At 43.7% G+C, this 15,614-nt stretch overlaps 1 protein-coding gene and 1 pseudogene across 1 annotated transcript in view; both read left to right on the plus strand.

Moving 5' to 3' along the window:
• Nucleotides 1-12,220, plus strand: part of OSBP (oxysterol binding protein) — a 34,575-nt gene extending 22,355 nt beyond the window's left edge. Inside the window, exons 10-14 of the mRNA XM_036110590.2 lie at nt 6,468-6,571; nt 7,761-7,856; nt 8,624-8,805; nt 9,539-9,759; nt 9,856-12,220. Of these exons, the coding sequence (XP_035966483.2) occupies nt 6,468-6,571; nt 7,761-7,856; nt 8,624-8,805; nt 9,539-9,759; nt 9,856-9,998 (746 nt within the window). The 3' untranslated portion in view covers nt 9,999-12,220. The remainder of the gene's footprint in view (nt 1-6,467; nt 6,572-7,760; nt 7,857-8,623; nt 8,806-9,538; nt 9,760-9,855) is intronic.
• Nucleotides 12,221-14,565: 2,345 nt separating this feature from the next.
• Nucleotides 14,566-14,874, plus strand: LOC118547211 (U6 snRNA-associated Sm-like protein LSm3 pseudogene; annotated as a pseudogene).
• The last annotated feature ends 740 nt before the right edge of the window (nt 14,875-15,614 follow it).

Here is a 15,614-nt window from a genome sequence, read left to right on the forward strand (position 1 = left end):
CCCACATTGGGCTTCCTGCTCTGCTGGAAGCCTGCTTCTCCCTCTCCCACTCCCCCTGCTTGTGTTCCCTCTCTTGCTGTCTCTCTCTGTCAAATAAGTAAATAAAATCTTTAAAAATAAAGAAAAAAAAAAAAGGAAAGACATATTTATGTATATAGGTATTTATTTGTTTTAAGATTGTTATTTTTAAGTAATAATTTAATAAGTAATTTTCTCTACACCCAGTGTGGGGCTCAAACTCACAACCCCGAGATCAAGAGCTGCATGCTCTACCAACTGAGCCAGTCAGGGACCCCTAAAAAGACACATTTAAATGGGTGTTATTTTATAGTGTTGGAGCTCTCTAACCCAAGGAGAATCACAATTAGGGAATATGAATGAAACAACCAGTCAGCCTGAAACTCTGCGTCAGTGACACTGTGGGTCTCCATGGACCTTGAATTTTGCTCCCGAGTGGCATTTTAGTACAAAAATTCCCCTTATATATTTTAAACATTCTTGCAATTTCTACTTTTTGATTAGAGTGATTACTTATAATTAATTACTGATTAGGTAGGATTTATATCTGCCATTTTTGTTTTTTGGGTTTTTTATTTGTTAGTTTTTGTTTTCTGTGTATCTTCTGTCTTTTTTTTGTTCTCTCTTCCTCTGTAAGTTCCTTCTTTTATGGTAAATACTTTTCTAGTTTACCATTTTAATTCCGTTGTTATTTCTTTTACTATATTTTTAAAGGTATTTTTATAGCAGTTATCCTGGATAGTACAATTAACATCTAAGCATCTTGTTCAGATTAATACTAATTTAATTTCAATAGTACACAAAAACTTTGCAACAATATAGATCCAGTACCTTTTTCTTCCTTTGTGTTTTTATTTTCATGTAAATTGTTTTCATACATTATAATCTCATCAGCATAGTTTTATAACTTGCTTTATAGGCATGTCTTTTAAATCATATAGCATAAAAAAGGTTGCAAACAAAAAATATATACTGTTATTTTTTAATAGTTTAATTATAGTTACCTTTATTGGTCTCTTCTTTTTTTAAAAGATTTTATTAATTTATTTGAAAGAGAGAGAGAGTTAGCATGGGGAGGGGGAGGGACAGAAGGAGAAGCAGACTCCATGCTGAACAGGGAGCCTGATGCGGGGCTCCCCCGGACCTGGGGATCATGACCTGAGCTGAAGGCAGATGCTTAACTAAGCCACTCGGGTGCCCCTTACCAGTCTCTTCTTAATGGAGATTTAAGTTGCTGTCCAGTGTCCTTTCATTTCATCCTGAAAGACTTCCTTTAGTATATTTATTGAAGATCGGCTAGCTATGAATTCTTTAAGTTTTTGTTTGTCTGAAAATGTCTTAAGTTGTTTGTTTGTGAAGGATAGTTTTGCTGGCTATAGAATTCCTGGTTTGCTAAATTTTTTTCTTTCAGCATTATTGGTTATGTCACCCCACTGCCTTCTGGCCTCTGAAGTTTCTGATAATCTTATTGAGGATCATGTATATGTGATGCATCCCTTCTCTCTTAGTGTTTTCAAGAGTCTCTCTTTGTCTCTCAGTGGTTTGATTATGATGGGTTCTGGCATGGTGCTCTTTGAGTTTATCCTGTTGGAGTTCATTGTGCCTCTTGGATATGTAGATGAATGTTTTTCATCAAATTTGGAATTTTGGGCCATTATTTCTTTAACTGCTCCAGTTGTGGGGTTTTGTTTTTTTGTTTGTTTTGTTTTGTTTTAGAGAGAGAGAGCAACTGGGGAAGGGGCAGAGGGAGAGGGGAAAAAGAGGATCCCAAGCAAACTCCATGCTCAGTGTGGAGCCCAATGCAGGGCTCGATGTCACGACCCTGAGATCATGACCTGAGCCAAAACCAAAAGTCGGATGCTCAACCAGCTGAGCCACCCAGGGGCCCCCTTAACTGCTCCAATTGTGAACACCACCTCAGGCAGCTACTGTGTTAAACAATTGTCATTGGTTGTTTTGTTTGTCACCCCTGGGAAAAGGCTGTTTGAGGTGAGCAGATGCTAAGTCACGTCAAATAAAGATAAACCGTTTCACAGGAACCACCAGACAGGTCAGATAGTGGCAGTTCCTTGGAGATTGAGCTTTTGGGGAGCTTCATACCATCTGCTGCCTCCAGTGTTTGCTAGGCTGCTTGCTGGTTTTCATGTCTACCATGATTGTGAGGCTGCTGGTTTTCAAGGCTACTGCCAAGCTGGGGAGAGGAGGATGGAAAGAGGGCAAGTTAAAATGCCACAAAGCTCATTTTTCTTAGTAGAGTTCTGAAAAAGTTGATTCTGATTATTTTTGCCTAGTGTTCTTATTGATTTTACTGAGGAACAGATATATAAAGTCCTTACTTGACTATTCTGAAGTGCCTATCTTCCTTTTCATATATTTTAAGTGCCTCAATTTTTAGATCTTTAACTTACTGTCAAGTCTCCGAGACATAAATATTATATAAAGGAAGGCAGTCATGGGGCTTTCTTTGTTTTTCCACTATCCCTGGGAGCTGGAAGGGGACACTCTACAGAACAACAGGTACATTAGCAGGGTGGGACATAAGATTATGGTATTGGGCAGTGCAGACATTCTGATCTTACTCTGAACTTCATCTCTGGCCCTTACTAGCTCTGTGACCTTGGGAAAATTACCTCTTCGAGCTCAGGGTCTTTGTTGATAAAAGGGGGATGTGGTAGGCTAAATAATGCTCTCCTCATTTACAAATAATGTCCACATCCTAATCCCTGGAACCTGTGAATATCTAACATATCATAGTGAAAGGAACTTTGTAGGTGTGGTTAAATTAAAGATCTTGAGATGGGGAGACAATTCTGGAGTGTTTCTATAGGCTCAAATACAATCACAAAGGTTTTTATGAGAGGGAGGCTGGAGAATCAGGGGCAGTGACAACAGAAGCAGGAGTGACATTGGGAAGAGACCACAGGCTGGAGAATGTGGGTGGCCTCTGGTAGCTGGAAAAGGCAAGAAAATGGATCTCCCATAGAGCCTTCAGAGGAACACAGCCCCTGTTGACACTTAATTTTAGACTTCTGACTTCCAGAAATGTAACAATTTAACAACCGTGTTGTTTTAAGCTGTAAAGTTTGTGGCAATTGGTTCCAGCAGCAATAGAAACAAATATGGGGGATAACAGTGCCTGGAGCTGAGGTGTCCGCAGGTATTTGAGTGCACGCTGTATGCCAGAAACGGTTCTCGGTGCTCTGGGTATGTAATGGTGGACAAGAGCCACTTTGCCCTCACTTAGCTTACGTTCTTTTCTTTCCCTTTTTTTTTTTTTTGCAGAGAAAGAGAGTGTGTGAGTGGGGGGTGGGGGAGGGCAGAAGCAGGGGGAGAGAGAATCTCAAGCAGACTCCATGCCCAGCATGCAGCCCAGTGTGGGGCTTGATCCCAAGACCCTGAGATGGTCACCTGAGCCAAAATCAAGAGCTGGTTCCTTAACCGTCTGAGCCACCCAGATGCCCCAGCTTGCATTCTCTTCTTAAGCAGACATAAAATTAAACAAACACCTAGATAATAATTATTGTCAATAATTATTTAATTTTATATAGTGGTAATTCTATGAAGAAATAGAGCAAGCAGAGATAGGGGTGAGTGGTGGAGAAATGAATGTGTTTGTGGTGGTTCCTTGGACAAGGTCACCAAGGAAGTTCTCTCTGAAGAGGTTACATTGCAGCAGAGAGCTAATTAATGAAAAGAAGCCAACCAGAAGAAGATCTGGAGGAGAGTGTCCCAGCAGAGAGAACCCCTTAAAGATAAAGGCCCCTGAGAGGGGAGCGAGCACAGCATGCTCGAGAAGCACAAAGGCCACAGCAGCTTCCGAGTGCGATCTGAGGAGTCGACGGGGGCCAGATCTTGTAGGGTTTTGTACAGCAGGGAAAGGAGTTGAGTTTTGTTTTCATTGCAGTGGGAAGAAACTGAAAGATTTTATACAGTGTGGTAAGTTGACTTGACATGTTTTAAACGGATCGCTTTGACCAGAGACTCAAAGGTGACTGTGGTGGAAGCTGGGACCAAAACAGAGTTGTTAGCTTCAGGCAAGAGATAATGGTGGCTTTATTATTTTCTTTTTAAGATTTTTTTATCTATTTGTCAGAGAGAGCGAGCAAGCACGAGCGGGGGGGCGGCAGGCAGATGGAGAAGCAGGCTCCCACTGAGCAGGGAGCCCGATGCGGGACTCGATCCCAGGACCCTGGGATCATGACCTGAGCCGAAGGCAGACGCTTAACGACTGAGCCACCCAGGCGCCCCTGATGGTGGCTTTAGACAGCAGTCGCAGTGGAAGAGGTATTGAGCAGGAAACTTAGCATATGTTTAGGTGGCACAGATATTTGAAAGGTGGTTGTGAAGATTAAATGAGCTAATAGTTGAGGAGAGCATAGCCCAGTGCCTGGGACACAGCGGGTGCTGCCAGCAGAGCCGCTGCTGTTGTCCTTGGCCTCGTCGTCATCACTGCTGCCGCCAGCAGGGCTATTTTAATCTCTTGTACGAGAAAGAGAGAAAGACACATAATTAGTCTCCTGTTCATTAGTGGTTGCAGAGGGAGCTTGGACTTACCCTGGTACTGTAACTGACTGTATTAGTCAACATGTATATAAAGATAGACAGAGAGGGGCGCCTGGGTGGCTCTGTTGGTTACGCATCTGACTCTTGATTTTGGCTCAGGTCACATTCTCGGGGTCCTGGGATTGAGCCCCACGTCGGGCTCCACGCTGAGCACGGAGTTGGCTTGGGATTCACTCTCCCTCTGCCCCCGCCGCCCCCAACTCGTACATGTGCGTGTGTGCTCTCTCTCTCAAATAAATAAATAAAATCTTTAAAAAAAGATATACATATATATATATATATAGTTCTTGTATATATGTATAAGTTCTTAATTATTTTGAATCTCTAGTCACTTCTGTTCACCTCACTTTTTGGTTTGGTATGCGAAATGAACTCATAGGGACAAGAGAAGTTTATTATGTCCTGATTATGTCCTGAGTGCCGATTATGTTTCAAGCATCTTACTGCGCAGATAAACTGTATTTACTGCACAACAAGGTGTGCTTATCCCAAGTGTACAGATAATAAAGTTGAGGCCTAGGGAAATTATAAAACATCTGCAGGATATAGTACTCTCATGCATTTTGTTGCTAACCACCCAGATTCATGCAGACCCCATAAGTCAAGGGCACAGGCTCCAACAAGACCGCCCTCACCGCAGGTGCCAGCCACAAGTTTGGGGCTTCCCAGGCCCTCTGTACTTCTGATCAACTGGCTTCAGTTTTGATAATTTGCTAGGATGACTCATAGAACCCAAGAAAGAACTATCCTCACTATCATAGTTATTATAAAGGGTATAAATCAGGACCGGCCAAATGGAGAGACACATAGGGCAAGGTCTGCAAGTGTCCTGAACATAGAGCTTCCATGCCTTCCCCCATGGAATCAGGGCACATGATCCTCCTCGCACATTGATGTGTTCACCAACCAGGAAGCCGCACCAAACTTCATTGTCCAGAGATTTTACTAGGGTTTCATTAGGTGGGCATGATTGAGCCATTGGCCACATGACTACACTCAATACCCAGGTCTCCTTCCCTCCCTGGAGGGAAGGGAATACCATTCCCAGGAGATCGGGAGGTCCGGCTGATAGCAAGTGATTCAGGGCCCCAAGTCTGTAATTACATGGTTGATCTTTCTGGCCTGGCCTCATCCTGAGCATAAGCTATCCAGGGGCCCACCATGTTACCTCATTGGCTTAAACTATCAGGGCCCCCATGAATAACACAGATACTACTATCACTTGGGAAAGTCCAAGGGTTTAGAGGTTCCCTCCCGGACACCGTGGACAAAGATCAGACAGATTCTTTATTATACAGCCCAGGTTCACACCTCTAATGAGTGTTGGAGCCAGGATTCAGTCCAGTTCTGCCTGATTCCAAAGCCCTTGCTCTATCCACTACTCCATTACTGTTAATGCCCTTAGAAAAGTGGTTTACTTAAGGTCACACAGCTAGTTACTAACAAGAGGGCCTGGCCCTCAGGCCTGACTACCAGTGTGTGCTCCTTTTCGCAGTTCAATTTTATTTTTTCATGTTGGGGCAGATTTGACCTGTTCCTGTAAATTTTGCAATGTGTATGGCAGGCACAGTTGGTGAAAAGATTGGAGCTTTTGCTTTCATTTTTATTTCTGCAATTGCAGAATATTGCTTCCTAGCTAAGCTCTATCAGTTGTCAGTGTTTGTCATCATTTAGTTATAGTTTATTCATAAATTTAAAAATGAAGTGAAAAAATTCAATCAGTGCTTCCAACATTTAAGAAGATTATAAATCCTTTTTGGTTTATTGTTTTCCTTTTAAAAGTAAGAAATATTGATAGAAGAAAATCAATCCATTGTTATTTGTAGCTAACATGGTGCTATTGTTTTAATATTTGACTTAATTTGTGTATCTATCTCTGTTCCCAGGTAGCATCCACTGTATTTTCCATGCAACTGGGCACCATTACACTTGGAAGAAGGTTACCACGACGGTGCACAACATTATCGTGGGCAAGTTGTGGATAGATCAGGTAAGCAGAGGTGCCCAAAGTTCAGAAGAATACATTCGTAGGTACGTCTGTGCGGTATCAAGGACATGTGAACTGGCCCCAGACTGTTGTTACGGATTTACCTGTGTCTCCTAAGGAATTGCTCTCAGCCAGAAGCCCTACCCTGACCTCCCAAGTTTCTATACCACAAATTATTTTTTGTAAATGACCAATTTATAACATTCATTCCGTGACTACTCTACCAGGACTGTGTTGGCTACTGTGAAAGTACAACAGAATAATAAACACGGCTGCTACTCTTCATCCTTTCATTATTCATCAGACATTTACTGCTAGGCAAAGTGCCAGGTCTTGGAGATACAAAGCCAGATAAGACATTGTCCTTCAAGAATTATCATATTGCAGATAACATGACAAATACGTATAGATTGAAAAGTATTAACAAAATACGTTAGTGTTAAGAGCTGTACTAAGATAACATCTAATTGTCAGTCTGCTCTTAAGACAATGGTTGCAGTAAATTCAGAAAAGGAATACTGTTTTTTTTTTTAAAGATTATATTTATTTGTTTGTTTATTTTAGAGAGGCGGGGGCAAGCGAGGGGAGGGGCAGAGGGAGAGGGGAGAGAGAGAGAATCTCAAGCAGATTCCACACTGAGCACAGAGCCCAATGCAGGGCTTGATCTCATGACCCTGAGATCATGACCTGAGCCGAAACCAAGAGTTAGACAGTTAACTGACTGAGCCACCCAGGCACCCCAAGCTGAGTCTTAACGTGGTTTGGGATTTAGAAGATAGAAAGGAGGAGAAAATGAATAAAGTGTAGAAAGGCCCACTATATGTAACCTTGGAATCGTGAGTAGAGTACTTTGATTTAAGCACAGAGTTCATGAAGGGTATGAGTGGGGGGTTGGTTTGGAAAGGTAAATTATTATGTGAATATTAACATATGTGCTGAAAGGCAAATCATGCCACCGAACATGTGACACGTGATTGACAGAAAGCCAGAAGGCCATTTGGTCTTGATCCTAACCTGGAATACCAAGGTTCCAAAGGGATTTCACAGCTTTTTGGAGTCGGCTGAGACCCTTAAGCAAGGGAGTCTGAGAGTACATGATGGAAAAGTGAAGAATTATGAGGCATGGGGTCTGGCAGATATTCAAGTCCTCCGTTCTTAATAAAATCAATCCATGATGCTTTTTATTTTATAGTCTGGTGAAATTGATATTGTGAATCACAAGACGGGAGACAAGTGCAATCTTAAATTTGTTCCTTATAGCTACTTCTCTCGTGATGTAGCAAGAAAGGTAAGAGAAGTTGGAATTTAAATGTTTTTCCTTAGTGTGTGTCCCTTAGAAATCCTACTCTTTGGGGGCTGGTGTAGATGATGGATGAAGAGATAGTCTAAACGTGTATATATATATCTCCTAAATATGTATGTGGTGATTTGAAAAAAAAAAAGGAGAGGTAAAGGAGAAAGTCAGCAGGAAGGAGGACTAGATTGCATTACCAAACTAAATCATTGTCTTTTCTGGTAAAGACATTAAGTAAGAAAGTGAAAGTCAAGAGCAAGGAGAGATTGGAAATGGGAACACAGAGGAAGGACCAGTAGGATTTCAGGAAGAAGGATGGGCGGTTTGACCACTGTGAGGTCTAAGCGCAAGTCCTGTGTCACCACCACAGTGGAATTGCGTCATGAGTTTGATGGAGAGTGAAGAAGATCTGGGGATTTAAATCTGTCTGTGGCTGTCTCTGAAGAAAGAAGGAAATACCAGAGAGAAGAGAATATCATAGAGAGAAGAAAGTACCATAATTCTGAGTACCATTCAGATCATTTTCCTGCATATATCATTGCAACAATAATGCCTGTACAACAAAATGATGAAACCCCAACTCATGGCTCATTAACTTTAAGCAGCTCAAAAAAGTATACCAAAATAATTTGGGTGCTCCGTGGTGTTTGTTGTAGCAAAATTTAACCAGTATTGACTGTAGGACTTTGTTTCCAGACTAGTCAGGTAAGCTAACCCACAGTGAATGCTGTACTCCAAAGCCCTACTCTCCATCCTTGTAGGTGACAGGGGAAGTGACAGATCCATCAGGAAAAGTTCACTTTGCCCTTCTGGGGACATGGGATGAGAAAATGGATTGTTTCAAAGTACAGCCAGTCGTTGGGGAAAATGGAGGTGATGCTCGGCAGAGAGGCCATGAGGCAGAGGAAAGCAGGGTCCTGCTCTGGAAAAGGAACCCTTTACCGTGAGTATCAGTATGTATGCTGTCCAGCTAGTACTTTGGCCTCATCCTTGGAGCAGTACTGATGGCATTTCTGCCTTCCTTCCCGCTTAATCATGTGAGGGATCAAGCCAGGGAACTCAGAACCTTTGGAGAGATTACCAGAAGGCTGTCACTGTATGATTTGAGTTGTAATGTGCCTTGTCAAGAAAATTGAAACTAATCAAGTCACATCTGCCAAAAAATATTCATAATTTAGAACAAAATGATTCAGAAGCAGCTAGAGGAGAAAGATGCCTACCACCTGTTAGCAACTTAGCCCGAGACCCAGTGGCAATATAAAGGTCCCTGAGGTCATGTACTGGAATTCAGAAATAAGATGGAGTCCATTTGTCCCCTGTCATCTCATATGTTCAGTCTATAGTAAGAGCCGAGATTATCCCAGAAAGAGGTTAAAAAGAAAGCAAAGGAAATAAGAATAAGGAATTTCCATTTAATAGAATGTTTCATTCTTCCTAAGGAATTTCTTCCTAATCTCCGCTGAGCACAGCAGAAGCCCAGCAAACTCCCGGAGCGAGTGACACCAGGGAAGGGGATGGGGAGCAGTCCAGTCTGGGTCTCTGCATGAGGGGAACCTGCCCTGGTCCTAGAGTCTGTCTGTCTGTAGAACAGCTTTGGGGAGGCCGTCTTTTGGCAGTGTGCTTTTAACAAGGGGGCTCTGGCATCACCCTTTGTCTTTCTCATCCTTTACTTGTAGGAAGAATGCAGAAAACATGTACTACTTCTCAGAGCTTGCTCTGACGCTCAACGCCTGGGAAAGTGGCACCGCCCCCACAGACAGCCGATTGCGGCCTGACCAGAGACTGATGGAAAATGGGCGCTGGGATGAAGCCAATGCTGAGAAGCAGCGCCTGGAGGAAAAGCAAAGACTTTCCAGAAAGAAGAGAGAAGCAGAAGCTATGAAAGCCACAGAGGATGGTAACGAACCTGTCTTCCACTCTCTCGATGGGTGGAGAATCACTTGGTGTGTTTCTGGCTCTCATTCTGTTTTTCTTTACCCGCTTTCCCTTTTAGGCACTCCCTATGATCCCTATAAGGCGCTGTGGTTTGAGCGGAAGAAGGACCCTGTTACCAAGGAGCTAACCCATATTTATAGGGGAGGATACTGGGAGTGTAAAGAAAAACAGGACTGGACCTCATGCCCAGACATTTTCTGAAATGGCAGCAACAAAAAGGAGGAGGATCCAAAGGAGAAGAGGACAGAAGATGTGCAGGAAAGCGGGCGTTTGGGACTCTGACCGAGCGCTTTCCTCCAGTTTGTCTGTCTTAACCAATCATTTTGTCCAAATCAATCACCAGAAGCAGACACCAGTGGTGGTGATTGGCTGGTTGCCTTAGCTGATTGAAACTGAAATCGACTCACTAGATCCCTGTGTTTGGGAGGGAGAGGTTTAGTGGCCGGAACGTAGTGCTGCTCCCCTTCTGCAGAGTCCGGTGGTCTTGGCTCGTCCTTTTCCCTCTGCCCCCACTTTAAGATGATGTCGTTCACCCTCCCCTGTAGTATCCTGCTCAGCCAAGGTCTGCGTGAGGTGATGATTCAGGGGCATTTTGGTGCTGTTCAGAGTGAGAGCTGAATTTAGAAGCTCCTTGAACGAGGAGCACATCAGACTTAACCAATGGAGGCATCGTGAATGACCGCAGGGGAGCTTAGGCATGGCGTCACGAAATGGGGTCACACACGGGGTCAGTCTCATGGGGCGTCCATCCCGAGATAACTACAGCGTCGGAACAATTGCAAGGGGGCTTGTTCTGTAAGATTGGAATACTCAGACTGACATTTCTTGGAAGTTTCTATCCTCACTTGTGTAAAATACCCTTCTGCTGTCCTCCATGTTTGACAGCAACCGGAGGCCACTTTGGTGGTTGGTAGGAGGGTTGTGTTATCCTCACAAGGGAGTTTTATGGACTTCTTCAGATGGGGAACTTCTGAGAGCACAAGGCAGGATGGAAAAGACTGCCAGCCACTTTGCTTTCCCAGTTCCTCCTCACCCCCATTCTTCATTGCCCTTCTTGCTCCTCCCTCCCTCCTCCCCCTTTCTCTCTCTCTCTCTCTGTCTCTCTCTCTCTCTCAGCGCAATACCAGTTTGGGTCTGTGCCCCAGTGTGGAGCAAAGCATTACCTGTCCCATTCTGATATACTTCAGAATTTGAGAGAAGGAGTTAATTTGAAACAAAAGTTTTCACCATCTCTCAAGCCCCATGGACTGGAGCCACCTCTCAAATAATGTGTTAAATATCTGTATATTATATATATGTAGAGAAAAATCTAATTTTTTTGTTTGATTTTCCTTCTTCCCATTAAGAATCTTGTCTTTTGATATCCTTTGTCCCCCTGGTACTCTCTCTTGGATACTGATGTGGACTGGAGCCTCCTCTGTTTTCCATCTTTTAGGGGCAGACAGATTCAGAACCTGAGCAGGATCATCTCCGGCAGTTACCGAACAGGGACTCGGTCCCTCTGTATCGTGGAGTGCCCACTGCTGTCTAAATTCTGCTCTCCTAATTACCTGGGTCTTGAAAATGAAATCCTAACTCTTTCCTGCCTTTTTTCCTTCTTTTGTTAGGAAGAGCGTGGGTAGAGAGTCAGGACAGTAGTTTCCAGTTTAATTCTGCGTCTGGCCAAATCCCAGCACACACAGCTGATTCCCAAAAGACACTTCTTCCTAGGACGTGGGGCTGAAAGTGCCGTCATGTGGGGTGGGTAGAACTGCTCCTGTCGGGCCCTGGCTTCCTTCATTTTGTGTTCTGTATTTGTTTTAGTTGTCTTGTTCAGAAATCTGCCCCTGTGCAGCCCACCCTTGGTTGAGGATCACAAATTGAGGTGCCTTCCTTGTATGCTTTTTGTTAGTGTTTTTCGTTTCTGTTCCTTAACTGCTGAGCCTCAGCCAGTGTGGGTCCTGGGGGAAATATCATTCCAGAGGAAGCCATCCCTGCATGGAAATTGGATTTATACTGGGTAAATTAGTACTTCTGTTCCTCCTCGCCATTCCTCCCTCCCTAGCTGTGATGCACTTGAGAGACAGGCAACCGCTGGGGAGTTTCCTCCTAAGACCCCGATTCCCAACCTAAGCGCGGGATTGTGCTGGGGCTTCTTTCAAGGAGGCCCGCCAAGGCTGTGACCTAATCAGGGGGCTTTAGCCAGAGCAGGAATTCCTCAACCAAACTGAACGTCTCTGCTTTATCCCCCACCTTTCTTCCTCCACCATCTGCACTACATTTCCCAGCCTGATCCCCAGTCCGATTCCTGCTAATGGAGAAGCTTTGAGTCCTTCAGGTGAAATGAAGTCACATCAAAACAAAACTATATATATTTTCGTTTTTTTTGCCTTATTGTTTTTTTTCCAAGAAAACTACTAAATTAAATAATTTTTAAAAAGTCATATTGTTTGTCTGATTCATTTGACTCCTACTAGATAAGAAGTGGTGGTGGGAGGGGCTGGAGAACTGGCCGGGTGCTGCTTTGTTCTTGGGAATCAGCAGCTGATCCTTGTGAGAAATTGAAAGAAAAACAGGGCATGGGTTTCCAGATGTTTCAACTGTTCGACAACATTCTCAAGGGCCTGTGGACAGAAGAGGAGTTTTAACAGCTCCTTCCGCTTTAATGGAATGTAATCATCAGTGTCTCCCCCCCTTGGTAGAGGGGAATCGTTTCTAGTGTGTTTTTGATGTTGGGCCTGTTTCACCTCAAAAAATAAAAGTTTTCTTGAATTCAATTTCTCTTGCCCATTTAGGTTCTCAGATTCTTAGCTGTTGTAGGGATTCAAATTCTATACTTTGAAACATGAGCAATTGAGTATTGATTTGAAGGCCTTGGAGAGAAGACCGTGAAGATGCTTGTTCAGGGTTTCACTATAAAGTTCCGGGGGGATGGGGGGGTGGGCAAAGGAATCAAAGGGGCCCAGAGAGGCTGCACGCAGGTCCTGCCCTGCTGCTGAGCGTCTGCCTTTGCGTCCAGCGTGCTGAGTTAGGAATTCTGAACATTGTCCAGCTTACACTTGAACAATTTTAAGAGGTAAATGTTAGAGTCGTCATGTGAAATACAAAGAAAGGCACCGGGGGGGGAAAAACCCTAATTTAAATAAATTCACTAAGGTTACACAGCTGATCGGTTAGTCACGGTGTTGGAACTCAAAGCTGGGTTTGTTTGACCCCCGAGTCTGTGACCTCTACAACCTTGTGTTCTGGGAGAAGCTGGGTTGGAAGGCAGCTGACAGTGAAGTCATTTCCTCCTGGATTAGGTCACGTCCGGCTGTAACGCACAGTTCTGTTTCCAGAGGCTTAGTGATGTGGGTAGCGTCACTCTGGAGGTCCTTGAAGGAAGGGCCATCCTTCCAGTTCAGCCTCCAGGCTCCTTGATTTCTCAGGGCTCTCGTGGCCACAAAATTAGCTATGTTGCCAGAGATTTTCTAGCCTGGCTCTTAGGAAGGCCACCCATCTGTTCAAGTCATTTGCCTGATTCACATTGCTGGGCTTGATGGTTAAGTTTCAGGATCGTAAGGTTTTTTTTTTTTCTGGCAAGCTAAAAATCATTGCAGTAGACCCCTGCTATTTGCAAGAGCTACATCCGGCCATCTTGAATAGCACTGTGCCATAAAACTTCCTCCAAGAGGGGCAGTCAAATGTACCTGAAACATTTTAACAATCCCTTCTTTAGTCCTTTCATGGGCTACTATGACCTGATGGGTCGTGATGTGGATTCCCAAGGGCCTACCACACTCATGATTCAAAATGATAACCCAGCAAAATTATAACCCTTGTCAGGGACCCCTGAAGTCCCCAAAAATTGGTAAACCTTTAAATTTCAGGGCCTACTCTACTTTCGGCAAGGTAAGTGAAAACCAACCCTAAAAGGAGATGTAGAAATCTTTGGAAGTTATTCACTATAAAGTGTATACCTTGTGAAACTCTTAAGATTGTCATCAAAATGTAGAGCTTGCTTCTAAAAGTTATAAAGCTTTTGCCCCGTGATCTGCCCTGCCTTGTGGGAAGCATTCCAAGCCTCTCATGGCTTTTCCTTCCAAGCTCAGACAATAATGTGTAGTATTATTTTCCTCAGGTCTTCCTCCCTACAAGCTTTTCAGTTCACACGGATCCCTCAGGGGAAGGAGGCAGGGTGGCCTCAGGAGGCATCTTTAAAGGCAAGAACTAAAGAGCTCAAATCTTCTATAAAAAGCCTGGCAGAGGTCACATTTGAGTTTAAAAAGGTGATTTTAAAAGTTAGTAAAGAACCAGTTGGCCCTGAGATATGGCTTTCTCTCTCTCTCTCTTTTCTTCCCTCTGTCTCTCCTTTCTCTCTTTCAACATTGACTCCAGTCTGTTATGTAACATACATTAGGCATACAAATGACAAGAAAGAGCTCTGATAAACAGGCAATTACAGTCTGGTTTGACAAATGGCGTGAAAGCACTGGAGGGGGCCACCAGCCTATGGGGAGCGGGGAGGGACAGGAAAGAGGCACGTCAGAGAAGGCTTCTAGAACTAGGAGAACGTATCTGAGTTGAGAGTTGCAGGCTTAATAGGGGTTAAGGAAGGGCAGAGTACAGAAAGCAGCATGGACAAAGATGAAGAGCAAATTCTAGGAAAGCATCCTGAGTTTGGATGGCTGCATGAATTGCTAGAATTCAGAGTCAAGGAGAGAGCACTGATACCGCGCTGGAGAGAGCAAGGACCCAAGTTATGGAAGTCTATATACCATATAAAGATAGAAGTCTTGGGTTTTGAAACATGGTGGACGACGAGGACCAGCAGCAAACTACCAACACCATAGAAGAGCCCCTGGATCTCATCAGGCTCAGCCTGGATGAGCGAATTTAAGTGAAAATGAGAAATGACAGAGAGCTTCGAGGCAGATTGCATGTTTACCATCAGCATTTAAATATGATATTGGGAGATGTGGAACTAGTATTGACTAGTATAGAAATTGATGAGGAAACATATGAAGAGATATATAAATCAGCAAAACGGAATATTCCGATACTTTTTGTCCGGGGAGATAGTGTTGTACTAGTTGCCCCTCCACTGAGACTTGACTAACAAAGAATTTATCGTGTAGGGAATATAGGAGATTTTGTATGATTGCCTCTTTAAATGTAGAAGACATTCAAAAGAGAAACCTGAGTAAATTTTGATATTAAGAAATGACCACATGGGGCGCCTGGGTGGCTCAGTCGTTAAGCGTCTGCCTTCGGCTCAGGTCATGATCCCAGGTTCCTGGAATCGAGCCCCGCATCGGGCTCTCTGTTCAGCGGGGAGCCTGCTTCTCCCTCTCCCACTCTGCTTGCTTGTGTTCCCTCTCTCACTGTCTCTCTCTGTCAAATAAATAAATAAAATCTTTAAAAAAAAAAAAAAATGACCACGGATGCTTCCACTCCTGAAATGAGTTGATTTGCAGGTAACTCAAAAATTCCCTTTTTTTTTTTTTTAAAGATTTTATTCATTCGTCAGAGAGAGAGAGAGAGAGAGCACAAACGGGGGGAGCAGTGGGCAGAGGGAGAAGCAGGCTCCCCCCTGAGCAAGGAGCCCGATGCAGGACTTAATCCCTGGATCCTGGGATCATGACCCCAACTCAATCCCTGGACCCTGGGATCATGACCGAAGCTGAAGGCAGACGCTTAACTGACTGAGCCACCCTGGCATTGCAGATAACTCAAAAATTCTTAAGCTAAAGGACATTTTAATTTTTTTCTAACCCTTTCAATAAATGTGGTCACCAAGATGAAGAACTCTTTTTTTCAGGAATTGATTTGTTCTGTTGTTTTCTCAGACGATTTCTG

Source organism: Halichoerus grypus, chromosome 11, assembly GCF_964656455.1.
Source record: "Halichoerus grypus chromosome 11, mHalGry1.hap1.1, whole genome shotgun sequence".
NCBI classification, from domain to species: Eukaryota; Metazoa; Chordata; class Mammalia; order Carnivora; family Phocidae; genus Halichoerus; species Halichoerus grypus.